General features: G+C 34.3%; 2 protein-coding genes across 2 annotated transcripts in view; both read right to left on the bottom strand.

Moving 5' to 3' along the window:
• Positions 1-19,830, bottom strand: part of LOC133173282 (DNA polymerase alpha subunit B-like) — an 86,382-nt gene that overhangs the window by 47,134 nt on the left and 19,418 nt on the right. Inside the window, exons 2-6 of the mRNA XM_061308272.1 lie at positions 18,688-18,812; positions 14,236-14,327; positions 12,089-12,149; positions 3,178-3,293; positions 438-658 (exon numbers count right to left, since the gene is read on the bottom strand). Coding sequence (XP_061164256.1) covers positions 438-658; positions 3,178-3,293; positions 12,089-12,149; positions 14,236-14,327; positions 18,688-18,812 — 615 coding nt within the window. The remainder of the gene's footprint in view (positions 1-437; positions 659-3,177; positions 3,294-12,088; positions 12,150-14,235; positions 14,328-18,687; positions 18,813-19,830) is intronic.
• Positions 9,001-10,462, bottom strand: LOC133173386 (putative nuclease HARBI1). The gene is made up of 3 exons (XM_061308370.1): positions 10,354-10,462; positions 10,112-10,223; positions 9,001-9,410 (listed from the first exon to the last, which is right to left on the bottom strand). The coding sequence occupies exons 1-3, from the start codon at positions 10,432-10,434 to the stop codon at positions 9,028-9,030; spliced, it is 576 nt and encodes a 191-aa protein (XP_061164354.1). The 5' UTR covers positions 10,435-10,462; the 3' UTR covers positions 9,001-9,027.

Genomic DNA, 19,830 nt, shown 5'->3' on the forward strand with positions numbered 1-19,830 from the left:
TCGCTAATAAAGAGTCAATGACTATCTCGCGAGAATAAGGTGTCGTGAAAATTTAGTGATCTACAGTAAAAAGACAAGTGTGTTCATTCTGTTGTTGCTTACTTGTTTCGAATTTCTATCGATCATGAAATAATTAACGCGATAAGGTTATGCTTTTTGTATGGAATTAAATTTGATGGTTTAAGCCCCACCCCTCAGGCCTGAGACGAGTGGGGACCATGAAATTCAAAATTTTGTTCCCCTTTGTCCACAGATGCTAGATATCAAAATTGGATGTAATTTTTTCAGCTGTTCTAGGAAAAGCTGAAAATGTTCAAAGTTTGCAACTGAAGATGGACAAAAACTGATAGCAAGAGAACACCTGAGTGACTCATGTGACCTAAAAAATTTTTAAAAAAAAAACTATGCACAAAAATATTTCCAATGAAGCACTTTACCTGAGGCTTTGGCTGTTAGTTTCTGGAACATATACTTGAAGTTTTTACTAAGATCCTTTAGACTTTCTTTCTCCTCTTTCAATAAGTTGTTCAATGGATCATACCATTTGATGGTGCAATTCTGGCCTCTGCTTTGCCACTTTATGTTATCCAAATTTCCGAATGAGGCTACCACATCACCAGCATTTGTTCTTAATCTATACTTTTTGGAAGGTGTTGCCCTAAAAAATAAAACTTACTGAGACCTACTGCTTTAACAATTACAGCAAAATATTTAACTGTTTCAACACAGGCCTTTAGATTGCTTTGACTGACAAAACTTTGGGGGTGGGGGGGGGATAACAAAATAAGGGTGTGAGCTTCTCAGATAGAGTACCTACTTTCCACAGTGAAATACTAATAAATCATTTGATTTAATATTCTACTTTCTATTCATAAAATCATGGACATCAAGTTTTTATAGAAAAATAATGCATGCACTGAGCTGAAATATTCAGCAAATGTTTATCTATCATATTTAATTATATCTTAATATTTCTAATAAATTATATTCAAAAATAAAGATTTTATTATACTTGAATGTGCGAAGGGCATGGCCCTACTGCGCACGACCAAAAAAATGGGGTTTCACAGGGAACATTTGAGTATTATTTTGAAATAAAAATAATAAATAGATAAGGCTGGGGTAAAAATTAAATTGTTTTTAATTCCTTATCTATTGTCATTTGGAGAATTTGAATTTTTGCTTAATTTTTCGCACTTTTCCAAGGCTTTGAAATGGGAAAGTGGTAAACGCAGTACACAAAAAATTTTGACGTTTGATGACATTACAGCGCAACAGAGAGCAGTTCAGTTATATGTAGGGTTGGATACCGTTAAGGATGAAACGGTACGATACCATACCGGTATTTTTAAAACGATACGGTATTTTTAACGATACGGTACTTGACCTCGATGAATGAGAATGAGGGCTCATTTTATAACAAATGTGTTTTCACCAATCCGCAACCATTCGATGTTATAATCTAAAATGACCCTATAAACTATGTTATATTTCAATCTTTTAATAAATCATCAACAAAACAAATAAATTGAATCTCAAACAAATTAATTTAACTAGATACAGCTGACCGCTTCACCCGGTTGCCACTTGCCAGGACCCATTTTGTTTGTTCGCACTAAACGACGAAACATTAATAATGGATAGAGATGCACATCACATTTTTGCGACATTTTGCATTTTTTAGTTACAATTATTATCAGTTTTTATAAATAAAATTAAAACAAGATTAATGTGATTTTTTTTTTATTTTTAAATATACGTATTGATTTACCTCGAATATCAGCAGTCAAAAGCAAGTACCGTACTAAGCATCCATTTCGTTAATTAGCCTACCCTTTCAATGCGCGGGGAATTTTATTTTAGCGAGTCTGGAATCTCTTTTTTTAAAAATCATTTTGAATGTATTAAAATCTTTCAAAGATTGAGAAATACCGTTATAGTACTGGTATTAAATAAAACGGTATTTTACCGGTATTTTTTAAATAACTATTCGGTACGGTATTGGTACCGAGTACCAGTATCCAACCCTAGTTATATGTCAAATGAGTAATGATGCCTTAAGAAAGTTATTTGTGATAACAAAATATAACAAACAAGAAGTCTGTGAGCTAATGCTCACTAGTAATACCCCACTCTGATGTGAATATGCACTCTCATGAATACCACCATATAGCATGCCTAAAGAAAGAGTTTGCTTAAATTTCAAGCATCTATCTTGAGTAGTTGCCGAGAAAACTGTGACGGAAATTTGGTATGGAATGTGGATAAACAGGAAGTTGACATCACATTAGAAAAAAATTAATCCCTCCATATGGCATCCCTAGACAGAGAGTGTGCTAAAATTTCAAGCACCTGCAATGAGTAGTTGCTAAGAAAACTGTGACGAAAATTTGTTACAGACAGACACAGAGCTACACAGATACACAAGGGTAAAACAGTATACCCCCTCTCCTTCGGAGCGGGGGTATAAAAATATATCACTAATACATTAGAATACAAGTGGAATGGGCAATTTTTTTTAAACTGAAGTTTTTTGGTTGAGTCCCCCTGTAGATCAAAAGATACAGACAATCAGCTATTGGCAATGACGAGAGATGCTATCATTGCAGACCATCTAAAAAGACTGCCTACTTAATTCAGTGAAAGTGAAAGTACCTTATATAACTTACCAATACAAATTTTCATAAGGTCCCATGTGTGTGCGAGATTGGTTCCTCAACTATTTATGGAGGAGTAAAGAGGAACTCGGGTGTGTGCATCACTAAAATTCCCAGAATTAAAGTGGGACTTATCCAACTTTTTTAAGCAAAAAATAAAAGTGAGGTTGCTTCATAATTTCAGAACTTAAGTAGAGGGCTAAATGCTTATTGAGTAAAGAAGATTTTTGAAGATTGCATTAATTTGATGGTTTTGCCTCACCCCTCAAACACCTGGGGGTAGAGACCATGAAATAATTTTTGTTCTCCTTTGCCCATAGAAGCTATGGGCAAAAGAGGACCATGGTTGAAATTTGCCAAGTCATTCCAGAGAAAAGGCTGAAAATGTTAATATATTAATGGATAATTGACAATGACCATGATGACAGATGAAAACAGATAGCAATAAATCACCTCAGTGACTCGGGTGACCTAATAAAGCATATGCTCAACACAAGATAATTATAAATTGACTTCTTACCCTACTGGTGAAAAACTGGCAGGAGAAAAAGGCACGACTGGACTACGCATGTTGCTCTGAAATCTCTTAATTGTAGGATTTTCAGGTGTGAGTTGTCTTTTCTGAGCTGCTGTCCCCTGTTAAAGTAAGAAAACTACACAGGTGTAACCATGGCAACACCATTTGCTGAAATTCCAAACCAATATACAGAATCACACATCTTGGAAATCAAGACTTTTTGAAATCAGACCAAAACTGTAGTTGAAGTATATTTTAATTGAATTTCAAAAAAGTTTCTATTTATTTATTTTGTGTGCCTTGTCACAAATGTGGATTTAATCTAAACTGGGAGACAGAATTGGAAAGTAAGAAACAAGAAGTTAGAGAGATAGCCCAAGCCAGTAGGTCAAAAGAAGATGAAGACAACCCAATTTTGTCAATGAAAGATATGCAAGACAGGAATTCATCCCTTGACAAACATTGGGTCAAAGAGAAAACAAGACCTGAGTACAGTGAGGTCAATGGCCAAGGATACGTGCTACATTCTATATGGTCACAGTAGAACAGTCTCTTTATTGAAAATGCATTCTATACAATTTGTAGAGGAAGATGGAAAGACCATCTGCTTGCAAGCTACTGTACCAAGTAGCCAACTTAGGACAAATTTTAAGTTCTGTCATAATGAGAGGACAGCCATACATCTATACATTTTGGCATGAGTAAGACATTTGCTCAAATAAGGCAAAAATTCTATTGGCCTGCTTTGCAAGCAGATGCCAGAATGTACAGTACCATCCAGGCTCAACCTGACAGAAAGCAGTTCCAGAGCAGTCCCATAGCGATCCCACAGCAGCTCCACAGTGGTCCGATCAATACCAGCATCCCTCCTGCAGAACCGCTCAAACTGGGGGGACAAATTTCACAATTTGGAAGATTTAGCACCCTTGCACACATAACCATGCACCTAGCTTATCTGCTAAATATATACAGGTGGAGAGAGGAAGACCATGAAATTCACAATTTTTGTACCACATCACCCATTGATGCATTTTGCCAAAATTGGTTGAAATTGGTACAGTGGTTTAAGAGAAGAAGCACAACGTTAACAATGCACAATGCACAGTGACAGAAGAAAACAGACAGCAATAGGACACCTGAGTGACTCAGGTGACCTAAAAAAAATTTTTTTTTTCAAGTTTAATCAGATGTACATACCAAGCATGATTTCACTACTACTTATTATTTTTTTTAACGTGTTCTGGCTTGGATTTCTCGAAAAAAAACTTAAGTTTTTACTCAAGTTCAATCTCAAATCCTGAGAAAAAACTCAGCTAAGATTTTTCTCAAATCGCGTTTCTCGAAACAAACTCAGTCAATTCTCAGCTAAGTTTATTTTTTTTCTCAACTGAGTTTTTTCAACATCACATAAGCGGCCTTACTCCTTACTTCCGGTTATAGTATCCAATGTAAATAATCGACTGCTACGGCAATCTAGGCCTATATTATGGAAGTGAAAGTTCCAAAGACACGGTTGAGGCGGTCCGACAATGCTAGGACCGCCTCTTCGGAAAAATGAAAGGGTCGGGGGGTGTCAAAAATTGTGAAACTCAAAGAGGGGGCGTGGGAGGAGGTAGCAGAGGCGGTGAATGCGTAAGTACCATTTGCAGTATATTTTATCATCATGAACACGTATATATTATGCCTTATTATGCATAATTGATAAGTATTACTATTGTTTTAATAGAAAACGAGTGCCTCGTGTGTGTGTGTTGTTTTGTTTTAAGAATTAGAGTTATTCCTCTTATTTGCTATAATAAGTTTTCAGACGTATCAACATGATCAAGGGGAATTCCAAGTTCTTGAGACAACAAACGGACATTTAAAAAGTTCAGTCATTTTAAAATTGCTATATATCTAGGTATATGCTTGGGTAGAGAGGATGTGTAGCATAATTATAGGCCTACATTGTTTTCTGTATTATTTAAAAAATTACACAATGATTTAATATGACAAGTCAGCGGCTACACTTCTCTACACGGAGGCAATGCGGGTTGACAACTAGATTGTCCACCGAATGCAAAGGGCAGGGACCAGACACGTAGATTGGCATAATGGTTATTAACATGAAAGTTAACATTGGTGAGCATCAATCTACAGAAGTCTTTTCCCTAGCAAAATTCAGAAAGTACTCGTACATTTTGTACATCTATTATATATTTATACAGTGCTGTATAATTTTTAACATGATGATTTATTTCACCTTTCTTAGACTCTCCACTTTAAGATGATACCGGGTACATGTATTGATTTTTTTTATTGTTCATTTGCATGAAACTTTTTTTTTTAAATAATAAAATAAAATAATTTTTTAAAATAATAAAATATTTTATTACCACTATGAAATACTAAAACAACATTACTAGTATTATAAAAAATATGTTGTAAGTGGTAAAGATAGATACACATGTATATAAACATTTTCTAGCCACATTTTAGCAAAATGCATCTATTCATGAACTCTTCTTGAACAGAAATTTTCTTTCTGAGATATTAAATACTGCAAGGTTTCAAAAGAATTGTAACAAATTTTACAGAAAATTACATGTTACAGAATGTTAATTTTTTTTCTTGTAAAGGGAGCACTTGTCAATTATTTATAAGACTGTTTTAAAGTTTTTAAACTACGTGGATCTTTGATTATTTTAAAAGCATGAACTAAAAATTGGTGCACACAATTAATTGATTTCAAATAAAGCAAAATTTTAAGACATCCAAATAAATGATATTTTCAAGAGTTATGGTTCCTTCCTATGGGACAGACGTCCTTATATCCAGATACCTGTAATAAAAAATCTCTTGCCTTACTAATGATTCCATCACTAAATCTGCTATCTAAATGCTTGTGTTCATTTATAAAGAAAAAAAAACTCTCAGCAAAGTTTTGGTGTAAATTTATTGAACATTGATTAAGAAATCACTGTTTGATTATTACATGTCAAGATTTTAAAAATAATTGTGTATTATGTAAATATACATGTAGTACTGGTATTAGTATTTTTATTTTGTTTAATCATCATAAGTTAATTATATGGAATTTGACCAAAAGAATGTGTTACATTTGTATATTTTACAAGAGAAATGTTTCATCTTTCATCATTTCATAAATGTTCTAAACAAGAGGCCCATGGGCCTTGAATCGCTCTTCTGATAAACTGTGCAACCTATCACTTCTATTTGAACCCTCGAAGTATCCTGTATATTTAGATAAACCCTTGAAATTCCAATTCACACTCTGAGAACCCAAGATGATTCTAAGCCAATTAGTACCTGAGAGTTGGTCATGGTGACCCACTTATCACTTGTCATTGTCTGAGGACCCATCAACTAAGTTTGATGATTCTAAGCCAATTAATACCTAAAATATTTTCTAAAATTATAACCATAAAATTTTATAAGTAGGTCAAAGTGACCTACTTTTCAATTGTTGTACTCCAAGGACCCAAGATGCATCAATTGACAAAGTTTGATGATTTTAAGCCAATTAGTACCTGAAATATTTAATTAAAGCCATAAATTTTCAAAAGTAGGTCACCATGACCTACTTTTCAGTTGTTGCACTCCGAGGACCCAAGACACATGAACTGACAAAGTTTTATGATTCTAAGCCAATTAGTACCCAAAATATTTAATTAAAGCCATAAATTTTTGCAAGTAGGTCATGGTGACTTACTTTTTAGTCGACCTACTCCGAAGACCCAAAAGTCATCAACTGACAAAGTTTCATGATTCAAAGCCAATTAGTACCCCATATATTTAATTAAAGCCATAAATTTTCAAAAGTAGGTCACTGTGACCTACTTTTTAGTCGACCTACTCCGAAGACCCAAGATGCATCAACTGACAAAGTTTGATGATTCTAAGCCAATTAGTACCTGAAATATTTAATTATAGTCATATAAATTGAAAAGTAGGTCACGATGACCTACTTTTCAGTTGACCTTTTTTGAGGACCCAAGATGCATCAACTTACAAAGTTTTATGATCATAAAACTAAAAATGTCCAAATTATGCTTCTAAAACGCTTTGAAATCAAATGCCTGCAAAGTTCAAAAAGTAGGTCACTGTGACCTACTTTTTAATAAATATGTTTTATGGCCCCAAGATGCATCATCTTACAAGATTTAATGATTCTAAACCTCTCGGTATTCGAATTAATGACCTTAATTGTTTTGAGAAAGATAAGCCATAAAATTCAAAAAGTAGGTCAAGGTGACCTACTTTTTAGTTGACATACTTCGAGGACCTAAGATACATAAACTGACAAAGTTTGATGATCATAGGCCTTAAATTGTTCAAAATATGCCTCTAAATCATTTTGAAAAAGAATAGCCCCAAAATTTAAAAAGTAGGTCACCATGACCTACTTTTGAGTCAACATGATATGAGGTCCTTAGATGCATCAACTGACAAGATTTGATGATCCTAGTCCTTATAGTAAGCAAAATATCAACATTTTAATAAAATGTAATTTTTGGTCAACTTTGAAGTGACCTTGAGACCACGCCCTTTGCCCCAGGGTAAATCCCCGTGCAATTTTAATCTACAGCATATCCTCATCCTTTTGTGTAAGTTTGGTGATAATCTGCCCAGTGGTTCTTGAGAAGAAGATCTTTTAGCAACCAGTACTTTTGTTTCTATTTTCCTAATTATCTCCCCTTGTTAAAGGGTCACAACCCTAGTTTTAGTATAAAAGGGAGCCCTTGGGCCAAGGATACCTTGTGACAAATTTGACAATAATTGGCCAAGGGGTTCTTGAGTTATGGCCCATATTCTAAAAAGTTTACGCACACCGCACGCCGCACACCGCACAAATGGCCATAGCATTAGCTCTTTGAGCCTTTGGCTCAGAAGAGCTAAAAATCATACAGATACTCTCTCAAAAATTCTCAGTGTATATCTCTGTTCTAAATACTGTACCCATAATTTTAGCTTTTTTTCTTATTTTATTTTCTTAATTCACTGAATTAACTAATGCTCTATAAAATTTAATTTATAATATCCTGTGTGTAAAGTGATACATGTAGCAGTACAGCGTTAATATAATAAACAATTACATAATTAGTTACTTGCATTTTCTTTTATTGATATCTGATATAAAATTTTTAAGAGGTTCAAAAATATTTTCAAAGTGTTCATCGTTGTACTGAATTTTTTTTTACTTAAATCTGTATTTCAATGCCATATAAATTGTTTTTACCACTTATAACCCAAAAGGTTGTATAGCATGCATAATATAAATCAAGATTTGTTTGTAAAACACCGATTCCCCCTGTATGACAGCTTTTGGCGAAGGTCAAAGTCCAAGGTCTAGGTCAAAAGATCAAAAGTGTTGTTATAAAAGATAAGGACCTGTCTTAATGAATATGCAAGCCTAAACAACAACCATTCGGAAGTTATGGCCCAGGATAAAGTTGTTTTTAAAGTGGGTAAAACTCCAAAATCAAGGTCAAAATGTCGAATTTGTTGGTACCCAAAGATTGTTCCTGTCACAAGGAATACACCTGAAATATGAAAGTTATAGCTTCAACCAATCAAAAGTTATGGACAAGGTTAAAGTTTTTGCGGACAAACAGACAGACAGACAGCTAGACAGACAGACGGACGGACAGGGCAAAAACTAAATACATGTACCCTCGAATCTATAATTACGGGGGCATAATAAATTATGTATATCTGCATTCACATGCTGTTCAAACCCTGTTATTCTTTTTCCATACTAGTCTATTATGATTTGTAAACTATATAAACTCAAATGTAAATATCATACATGTATAGACAACTGTACCAGGGATACAGTTGTGGCATAATACTTTATGAAAAAAACGACCTACATATGTAATTTCTAACATCTTTGCCATCCCACTGATCCCTAACATTAAAATTTACATCCCCTTGGTTGATATATACGCCATCATCAATATCCAGTATGTCATTATGATCTATTCCTATATTGTGCAAAACTGCACAGGCCAGAGTGATATCACACGCCTTTTCAGGAGTTGTTCTTAAGCCGCTGTGGAGACATGGAAATCTCTTCTTCAAGATGCCAAAGGTCTGTTCGATGACAACTCTGGTTCTAGCGTGAGCATTGTTAAATCTTGCTTCCGCATCATTTGAAGTGACAGGGTACGGTGTCATTAGGTGGGGTTTGCAAGGGTAACCAGAGTCCCCCAAGAGTAGTCCTGGATATTGTCCTTAAATATAAAGAAATGTATAAGATTACTTGAAAGTATCATATTTGTGCCCCCCCCTTTTTTTTTAATCAAACCGTGGCAAAAAAATAGCACTCTAATTTTTGAGTGAACTCAGTAAAAGTGCAATAAGCGCTAATCGGTGATTTTCCACGGTAGTGACCCAGGCAATAATTGTCAATAGCAGTAAAGAATGGTTTTCAACCTTGGAAAGGGGGGGGGGGGGGGTCCTTAATATATGCACTCAATAATAAAATAGAAAACGTATGTGGTATATATTGAATTACAATGACATTTACAAATATTTGGGTCAAATGTCAGGTGCTTTGATGTTGGTACATGTACAACTCTTTGTTTAAGCCCTGTTCACAGAATTGTATTGTTTGTACATGTATATGCCTAGTTTTTATGAGATGATCGTTCACAGAATTGTATTGTTTGTACCTGTATATGCCTAGTTTTTATGAGATCGATCGCAGTTCGTTATCTTCATCTTCTTCATTAGATCTTAAAACTTTTGAATCCAAACCCCAAAAGTTGTTCCAATTTGCCACTCTTAGGGAAATATCGATGATTAGCATCACACTTTTAAAGAATTTTGTAGAATTTACCGCTGTCGAAAAATGGGATTTCTTTCCATATACATGTATATATACTGATTTCAATAATTATTCAATTTAACAAAACTTTACAAATGAAGTTACCATTTTCAAAGGCAATGCTTATATGACTGTCTCGGTAAATCCTGCTGTCATGTACACTTCCAGGCCACTTGGCGACACAGTTCAAAATTCTAAATTTGCCATCGGAGATCATCTGATAATATGAATAATTAAATATTATTACTCGATAGAGATTTTTATAATTTTTGAAAATTTTTAAAAAATATTAATTTTACGATGGCCAGTGCAAATAATTATAATTCAAAATAATTAAAACAAATTACCTGTACATTTAGAGAATGGTACCCTTTTATATTCAAGAAATCTGGTTCATTTTCTGAAGGTGCCTGAATTTTGATGTGCATACCATCAATGCACCCGAGGACATTTGGAAAACCTAGGACCATGAAATAAGTAACTATGTGAACACATTAAAAAAAAAAAACATCAAGCATGTTGCAACTAATAAGGGAAAATGATAACCATCTTCTATTAGAAAAGTCTTGAAATTATCCACTATTTTGGCTTTAAGTTATTCTTAATTATTTTCTTTAATTTGCATTCAATTTTGTTATTGAGGTAGTGCCCCCCCCCCCCCCCCCCCCCCAACACCTGAAGTGTGGATGCCCCCTTCTTAAATTAAGTAAGAGTCTTCAACTTCTCAAGAATGAGATTTCTCAGTCAATCACACCCATTTTTCGTTCCATACAGGCAGGATTGTACGTTTTCTTAAGTTTAGAGAATGGCCATGCATGTATAATACATTTACGTTATAATAAACTTTATTATATACTGTACATGGCCAATCTCTAAACGTAAGAAGTACAATCTGCTTGCATGAAACGGCATAGGTCGTGATTGAGTGTGATTGATGGGGAAATATTATATATTTGAGAAAGTATAAGTTCTTACGATTTTTTTAAATTATTGTGGGGGGGGGGGGGGTTTCCACACTTCAGGTACCTGTGAATCCCACTTTCCCCATATATTTTTTTGGCCAATTATGTGTACATGATGGCATAAATAGAAATCGTTCCATATCTTTTATTTCTTTTTGTATTTTTTTTTAAAAAGTTTTATTGCAACAAAGTGTAAGATGTAAAGATGTATGCGAAAACAAAACAGCTATTGTTTTATTGATTCGAAGGATTTATGGTACGATGTAACTTGCACCCATTTGTTCTGTGATTACTTCCCTTGTTTTGTTGTTTACCTGCGATGGAATAGAAATGCTTTTTCACTCCATCAGCTGCATGTCTTGCTGGCATCCTTATAAATTGCCGTGACATCTGACACAAAGCATGACACACATCCTTAACCGCCCTACACACAGTGGATGGGGACAGGCTGTCAAATGTATCGGCTACAAAGGAATAAAAACCTCCGGTGGCGAGAAATCTCAGTGTGGCCATAACCTGCAGAAGGGGGGTGAGGGCACAGCTTCGCAGAGTGTCTCTCTCGAGAAATCGTCTTAATAAATTCACCACGAACAAAATTGTGTCCGGGCGGAAACGATACCGTTTGAAAATCTCCTCCTCTGGCATTAATTCTAAAGGATTTTCACAGTCAACAAGCCTGTTGTGAGCAACTCTCTGTCTATGTCGACGTCTACGACGCTGCCGTCGGTTGTTCACCGCCATGTTTGAGATTCTTTTAAGGACTTAAGTTTACTAACAAGGTAACTTAAGTTTTTTCTCAGTTTAAGTAAGAAAAAGAACTTAAGTTTTTTCGAGAAATGCAATATTTTGAGTTTTCTCAAATTTGAGATTTTTCTCAGAAATTTGAGTAAAAACTCAGACTTAAGTCTGAGATTTAACTTAAGTTTTTTTCGAGAAATCCAAGCCTGAATTATATTAGTCAGTAATGGGCTATTGCTCAATTCAAGATTGTGATTAGTCAACCAAGCCATGTTAGTGATAATGACTCCTCTAATTACTCTTATTTTGTACAAAGTACGTAATACAGAGCAACTGCATATTTATCTAGATCACTAAACTCACTCCAGAGACTCAAACATACCTTTGATGATGGTGTACCTCCATACGTATTGTACAAATTTTCAGCATCATGGATGTTTACCCTGTAATTAAACAAGAGGCCCATGAACCACAATGCTCACCTGAAGAACCTAAATCTTGTAGGAAAATTGTCAAAATATAATTTTCCCTCTTTATTTCCATGAAAATTCTGATCCCACATTGTGGCCCCAAAAAATTCCAAGGGGCTGCTTAAACTAAATTATTTACTTGAATCCAAAAAAAAAAAAAACAAACATTATGATGCTTCAATATCAATAATACTAACATGGTTCTGCTTATTTGAAGATTTTTTTTTTGCATACAGTGGTATACATGCCTTATGTAAAACTCTGATTTTAGCCCACATCAACCTTGGTTGTGCTCTTCACTGGTGTTCATAACTAATCAACTGAAGAGTATTGTGATATACCATATCACAGTACATATTGCAGTGTTTCAAATATATGGTAAATTCACTAATTTTATCATGTTTATGGAGTTTAATTTTTGTGAATTTTGTGGCAAGAAAAGAACTAAGAATTCAGGTCCTCCACAAAATGTTGAAATTCTACAAAACAATATAAAGTTTTTCCTTCTACCATGAAAGCAAATTCCCTTGAACCCATATATTTTCCTCAAACCATGAAAATTTGACCCTACAAAAATAACTAATTTCACAGTATTATAATTTTTAAACGAAATTTGTCTATTCTGAAATGGGAAACTACTTGTGTGTACTTTAAAAAGCAGGCTTCATATTTTAGCGGATTTGGAGCAGACAACTATGCAATAATTCTTGACTCATTTGGTTCATAAATTAATCCAAAATAGACTTGTCAATTCATACTCTTGTGGTCACATGTTTAAAGCATTCAAAATCGAATGTGATTCAAGGGTAGCCTATAAATGTGTGGGATTCTAAGTAAAATATTTATGCTCTTCAAACAAAGTATACAAACATATTGTTTTACTTTTTCAAATTTCTTCTCCAGTACTTTTTTTATCCACAGGTGTTCTCAGACACTACTCATCTGATTGAGTTGAAATATTTTTAGGATTAATAGGCATGTTGTGTGGGACAAACTTAAGGTCGTTTTGTGTGCACGCAATGCATTAAATGATCAATTTATATTTTTTATAGCTGTAAATTATATAATATTTTATGAAATGCTTTGAAATTCAGAATATAACAAGCAAATTCAAAGAACTGTGGTCCCCCGTTTTCGGTGTCAAAGTGGTTGAGGTGCAGTTATTTATGCATATTGTAACTGTCTTTTGTCTGTGTGTCCTGTTCTGTCTGTCCATCATTCAAATAAAGTGCCCCGCCACAGCATGATACGCCCCTCAAATATTGTGCAATACTTTTCATTTCCATCAAATTAGAGGCGTGTTTTGTCGTCTGACTGTGACAGCATAATGTAGCAGAGAATACAAAACATGCCGATCTCAATCCAATTTTGAATGTTAAATATATTTATCATTCCCATTAGAGAATAGAACTAATAGTGATTCTTGTGAAGACATCTAAAATGTAAAAAGTTCACAGACAGACGGATGCCAGACAATATGTGATCAAAAAAGCTCACTTGAGCCATTAGCTCAGGTGAGCTAAAAATGTGTTTTAAACTTCCAGTTTCTGCTAATTTACTTTTAATGTATCATGTATTATTATTTTTTGTATGATTTACCTAATTTCCAGGTACCATTTGTTTAACATTTTAACTAATGGCATCCTGCATTACCTCCTTCAGTAAAATATTAATAGGTAACTAAATATATTACATTTCTCTTTTATTCAATTTATCAATTATATTTTTAAACAGGTTCACAAAGAAAATTTTTGGGAGTGGACATTTTTTAGTGTTTTAAATTTTATCCCCCATTTCAGTTGCAAGGTAATTTATTAAAGGTTGATCTAATAACTGCCCAGTATTCTTAATTATTTCAACCACCCTTAACACTTATTAGGTGATTATAGTACTGGATGATGTTTATTTAGTTGCTGGACAAAGATGGTCCTTAAATGGTGAATAATAAATTAATATTTAATGAATAAAATAGCCATCATATAAAAAAAAAAAAGACATCATTTATGTACTGGACAGTCCTTTATCCTTTTTTAGTCACAGTAAAGTTGTCATTACTTACCCCTCTGATACATTGTCAATATTGTACACTCTCTGCTGCGTCTTCTTAGTCAAAGGAGTCTGGGGAGTTCTCTGCATTTTCTTTGCTAGTTTCTGCAAGTACAATTTATGTTACAGATTCTTTTCTACTCAAGTGTTTCTACGTAAATGTGTCTTATCCTTGCTACACATTTTTTTTTTTTAGATAAAACTACAAAAAGCACTGAAGAATTCATCTCATTTTCTAATACAAAAAAAGAGCTCTCTAAATTTTACAATCATATTCGATAGCCTGTAGCCTGTTTTGTAATCTGAATTTTTTTTCATCAGAATCGGCTTCTGATTCATACTGGTAAGGTCTGATGCCAAGCTCAGTAAAAGATAAACAAGAGGCCCAAAGGCCACAATACTCACCTGAGTAACAAACTCTGCTTTTCTTCATCAGATTTTCAAAGAAGATTTATATATTCACATGAAATTGTGACCCCATATCATAGCCCCACTCTAACTCTAAAGGTCTCTCAATCCACACATGGGAATGCTTCAATATCATTATGATTAACTTGGCCTTGCAGTAAAAGAAAAGAAAATTCTTTTCTTGTATACATGCATTACGAAAAATTTTAATTATCCCTACTTTAGCTAAGGTCAAATATAAAAATATATGTGGTTCCGGTTACCCGACCGTCCCTATTTTATACCCCCTACCCTAAACTTTTTTTTGGCAATTTTCATATTTTTTCCGGAATTTTCCCCGATTTCCATCAATAGCTCTGGTTTAAGTTTTAGTTTCAGCAATGACGGCCTCCTTGCAAAACATAGTGCAAGTGTTTAATTGTGTTAAATCCAAAGAAAGCTAGCATGTAGGTGTCCCCTACCAATATTGACTAGTATATTATCACACCACATCTAAATGCCACTTGCAAAGCAGTGATAGGTATTATTTAGAAAAATTAAGAAAATTATTTTGTTTAAAAAAAAAAAAAAAAAAAAAAAATACCTACCTACCTACCCTAATTTTTTTGGAGGTGTAACCAGAACCACACATATTTTTTTGTTTGGCCTAACTCTAATCCACTGTACGTAATGGAAAAAAAAAATAAATCCACTCAACTTGGCAATATTGGCAAATGAACATGATGAATGGTGCAACTGTTGGTCTTGAAAAAGATTTTCAAAATCTATTTCCTATAATGTCCCATGCAAAACTTCAGTCCCCTATAGTGGCCCAAACCCTACCCCCAGAGGCCATGATTTGAACTATTTTAATCTACAATATCTCAGGAAGCTTTCACATAACTTTTCTCTCTTCTAACCCAATGGTTCTTGAGAAGGAAGATTTTTAAAGAAGTTTCCTTTATATTTTATTGTAAAACTTTGATTCTCTGTGTGGCCCCACCCTTCCCCTGGAGGCCATGATTTGAATAATCTAAAATCTGCAACACCTTAGAAAGCTTTTACTTAAGTTTCATCTCTTCTGACCCTATATATATATTTCAATGTAAAACTTTGATCCCCTATTGTGGCCCCACCCTACCACCTGGGCCATGATAATCTACAATACCTCAGCAAGCTTTCACAGAGGAGATACTGGTCCATTGGTTCTTGAGATTTTTTTTTTATTGAATCCGTCCTATTTTTGCCTTTTCTTATATCCCCTTAAAATAGAACTTGGCCCTTTATATGAACAATTTAGAATTCCCTTGAACAAATTATGTTTTATGCCAATTTTGGCTAAAATTGGCCTAGTGGTTCTTGAAAAGAAATCTAAAATATGAAATGGGGTTTATTTTGGTTTTAAAACCTTTCAATTTGGCAAAAATAGCAACATCTTGTTGATATTGGAGAAAATATCATATTTAATCTTTCTAAATAAATTCAAATAAGAGTTTTTGTTTTATTTGCAAGGTTTTTAGGGTGAGTTAACCATGCATCGGACACATACCTTGCTTCGGACAACTTTAAGCAATAAACATTCATTGAACCTGAATCTCCCCGTGTTTTTACTTGTTTCTGTCTTAAAGGTGAAGAATTAAACTTTTTAATGATGCCGATTTTTATTTTCATCTTGTGATAAAAATACCACAAGAATGGCCTTGAAATTACGTCATATTTTGCATCATCAAAGGGGAGTAACCAGAATTTTATGATTTTGCAATTTTTAGAGTTGTCGTTCTTTTAAATAGACGTCAAAGGAACGGGTCAGACTTGTGTATAATTTGTCAATGATTGATAATTTTACAGAAATTTTTCAAAAATTTTACCTCAATGTTTGTATAATATTTTTTAGAGTTGTTTTTAACTAGTTTGTTTATTTCACCGTACATCGGACACAAATTAACCATGCATCGGACACTTTCCGATGCATGGGTAATCACTTCCATTTTCATGTAAAACCCAAGTGACAGCTGTTTTTTACGGAGATAGAAATTAGAAACTCTAAATTTTCAGTGAAAATACAAATTATCGATATATGACGACTAGAAGTGGACTCAGTTTATTTCTTTAAACTAGATGATGATAAACCACGAGACAAAGGCGCGAGTTGCCATATTACTAGCATTGTAAAGCCTTTCTGAGGCAATGTGATGCAACTAAAATCTCTTCATATTTGAGGATCGAAATAGTCATTCAAATTTAATTAGAAGGTTAATTTTTAAATAAAAGATAAAAATGTTTCGATATCACTAATTTTAAAGCACCAAGTTCAAGGTATGATATTTTTCTGGTTTAAATATCGTATGTCCGATGCATGGTGAACATTGTCCGATCCATGGTAAATTCTGACTTATTTCGAAAAAATCGGTTTTTAATGATATTTTCTCAATAAATAGGGCACGATTGTGTCAAAAATTTATATTTTAACCACATACTACATGTTAGGTTCCATTTTGATAATATTCGGTCGGTAGCGATATCACTAGAACTTGTTGAAGTGCAAGGGTGTCCGATGCATGGTGAATTCACCCTATTGACTTTCTATTTTTGGAGCATGCATTTTAGATTTTTTTTTTTTGAACACCAATCCTGATATACATGTTACTGGTTAATGAGTTCGGACATTTTTTAGTGATATTTGTTTGTATGGGAATTCTCTTTCATGAAATTGGAAAAAAACACAATTTTTACCATCAGGAATGGGGCAGAATACAGGCCTCCTACAGCCCCTAAAAAAACCTTAAGTAATTAGAGATTACAGAGCTCACCTCAACAATTGTTGTCTTTAAGTAAGGCAAAGCCCCAAACTAATAATCTAGTAGTGTGCATCCCTAGATGTAACACTTATGCAATTTTGGTCTGATAGGGCTTGCAGTTACTTGGGAATGGACTTACCTAAAAACTTTAAACTAGTCACTCATCCAGAAAATGTAAGTCAAATCCAGCATCTGAAGCAAGTTTGAGAGTGTTCATTCCATGATGCATCATCCATTAAAGTTTGGTTCAGATAGCCCTTATAGTTTCTGGGTTATGGGCATTCTCCAAAAACTTTAACCTGGTCACTCATCTGGAAAATGTAGGTCAGGTCTAGGATCCGAAGCAAGTCTTGTAGTGTGCATCGTAAGATGTATAATCCATGCAAGTTTGGTCAATATAGGGCATATTGTTACTTGGAAATGAGAACCTGCTCCAAAAACTTTAACCTGGTCACTCAATTGGAAAGTGTAGGTCAGATCCAGCATTTGAAGCAAGCCTGGTGATGTGCATCCTTAGATGTATCATCCATGCAAGTTTGGTCTACACAGAGCTTATAGTTCAGGGTTTGAAAATTTCCTGGAAAACCCACTAGCCCAGGGACCACTAACCAGTAAAAAACTACTAGCCCAAACCTCAAACTAACTAGCCCAACAACTTTTTCATGCAAAATGAAAACATAACAAGTAAAAGTTTTGCAGGCTGTGGTGACAGAAACAAATTAAACTACAATCTAGTTCTCAGTCTAATGAAACCACTCTACAAAGAAGTGAGAGTAAACTGTTGTCTGTTGAGATTTTTTTTCCATTCTGCAAGTCCGATGGACTATCATTATATTTAAATTAGCTAGCCCAACCCTTAAAATGACTAGCCCTGGGTGTCGGGCTACCATATATTTCAACCCCTGTAGTTGCCTGGAAATGAGACCTGCTCCAAAAACTTTCACCTGCTCTAAGAACTTTAACCTGCTCCAAAAACATTAACCTGGTCATTCTTCAGCTGAAATTGCAGCACCTGAAACCTTGACAGGTACAATGAAACATACTAGAAGCATCTTCCATGCATCTTGGATTAATATAGAGCATAGAACTACTTGGAAAGAAATTTGCTCCAAAAATTTTAACTTGGGACGCCGGCGCCGAGGGTATTACATAAGCTCTCCCCAACTTTATTGAGGTGAGCTAAAAACCCTGCAGACAGACAGAAAGACGACAGACAAATTGTGATCAGAAAAGCTCACTTTAGCTTTCAGCTCAGGTGAGCTAAAAGCTGACCAAGTTACCTCTCTATCAAATACATCCAAGTTTTCCAAAGAGATTGTGAGATTTTTCCTGACATTTGAAAATGCAATCCACTCAGCTGCTACTCTTTCAGCATCCAAACTGTAGGTAACACATAATTCCTTTACTGTGAAAATAAAGAGAGTAAGCTGAAGCAGTATTACAAGCAGGTATAAAATTTTAATAAGCTACATTCTATGGGCCTGTAGAAACCAATTTCAGTTAGGCCTAAAAAAAAAATTGTGTGTTTCGGGTAACACTGATGAAACAAGAGGCCCAAGGGCCTTAACGGTCACCTGAGTATAATACAACAATTTAGAGAATCCATAGAGTATAAAATGAACTGAAAGGTGAAGCTTTGTTGCCCAAAAGCAAGAAAAATAGGGTGAACAGGATCAACAAAATAATTAGTCTAGTATTCATTAACAGTTCATAAATTATATTCTAATCTGTTCCCCATTTATCACTAATCATCATACAGTATTTTAGCAAACTATCAGTGCTTCTGTACTATTTTAATTCCTTGTTGAAATCTCTTACATTGGCTTCCCTTGGTCTTTGATGAACATTTAAAAAGACAAGTTATTTTTGTCTCATTTTTATTTATCTATTACTTACAAGTATACCTGATCATTAAAACTATGAAAGTACTTTTTGTATTATACAATAGATATTCTTGCATAATTCTCTTATTCTATTAACCTTTCAAGTACATTATTTGAAGTGATTAATTATCAAAAGTAAATGGCAAAGGGGAATAACTCCTCTCAGTAGAATACAAATTATTAGAGCCCTGGCCAGGACCAGAACACGTGATCAAATGGTCCAGATGTTCAAAAATCTGGTAAAAATACCCTTCCTTATTAAAACTTTTACTCTTTTTGCCTCTGATATGCCCAGGTGCAGCGAAGATTTTTAAAGAAATAATGCATTTTTATTACAGATTCACTATATTATCAATAGAGCTCCCCCCCCCCCTCCCCAGCGAGAAACACCAGATTCTCTCACCCTGGGACCAGAAGTTTGCTCATCATAAGTAATCACTTTGTTTATCTGCTTAACACTAAGAGAAGACAGGATTATTTAATAGAATTAATGCATTTTCACTATATTATCAAGAGCCCCACCCTTATACCAGCACATCT

The sequence above is a fragment of the Saccostrea echinata genome, unplaced genomic scaffold (genome assembly GCF_033153115.1).
Source record: "Saccostrea echinata isolate AGI-Se365-2 ecotype Australia unplaced genomic scaffold, CSIRO_AGI_Sech_v1 ptg000002l, whole genome shotgun sequence".
In the NCBI taxonomy this organism is placed as follows: domain Eukaryota; kingdom Metazoa; phylum Mollusca; class Bivalvia; order Ostreida; family Ostreidae; genus Saccostrea; species Saccostrea echinata.

Excerpts from the sequence above, each read along its gene's own strand:
- LOC133173386 (XM_061308370.1), bottom strand. The coding sequence starts at position 10,434 with ATGCACATCAAAATTCAGGCACCTTCAGAAAATGAACCAGATTTCTTG. Across the intron at positions 10,224-10,353 it reads ACCATTCTCTAAATGTACAG|ATGATCTCCGATGGCAAATT; the intron begins GTAATTTGTTTT and ends TCATATTATCAG. Across the intron at positions 9,411-10,111 it reads AAGCATTGCCTTTGAAAATG|GACAATATCCAGGACTACTC; the intron begins GTAACTTCATTT and ends TTTATATTTAAG.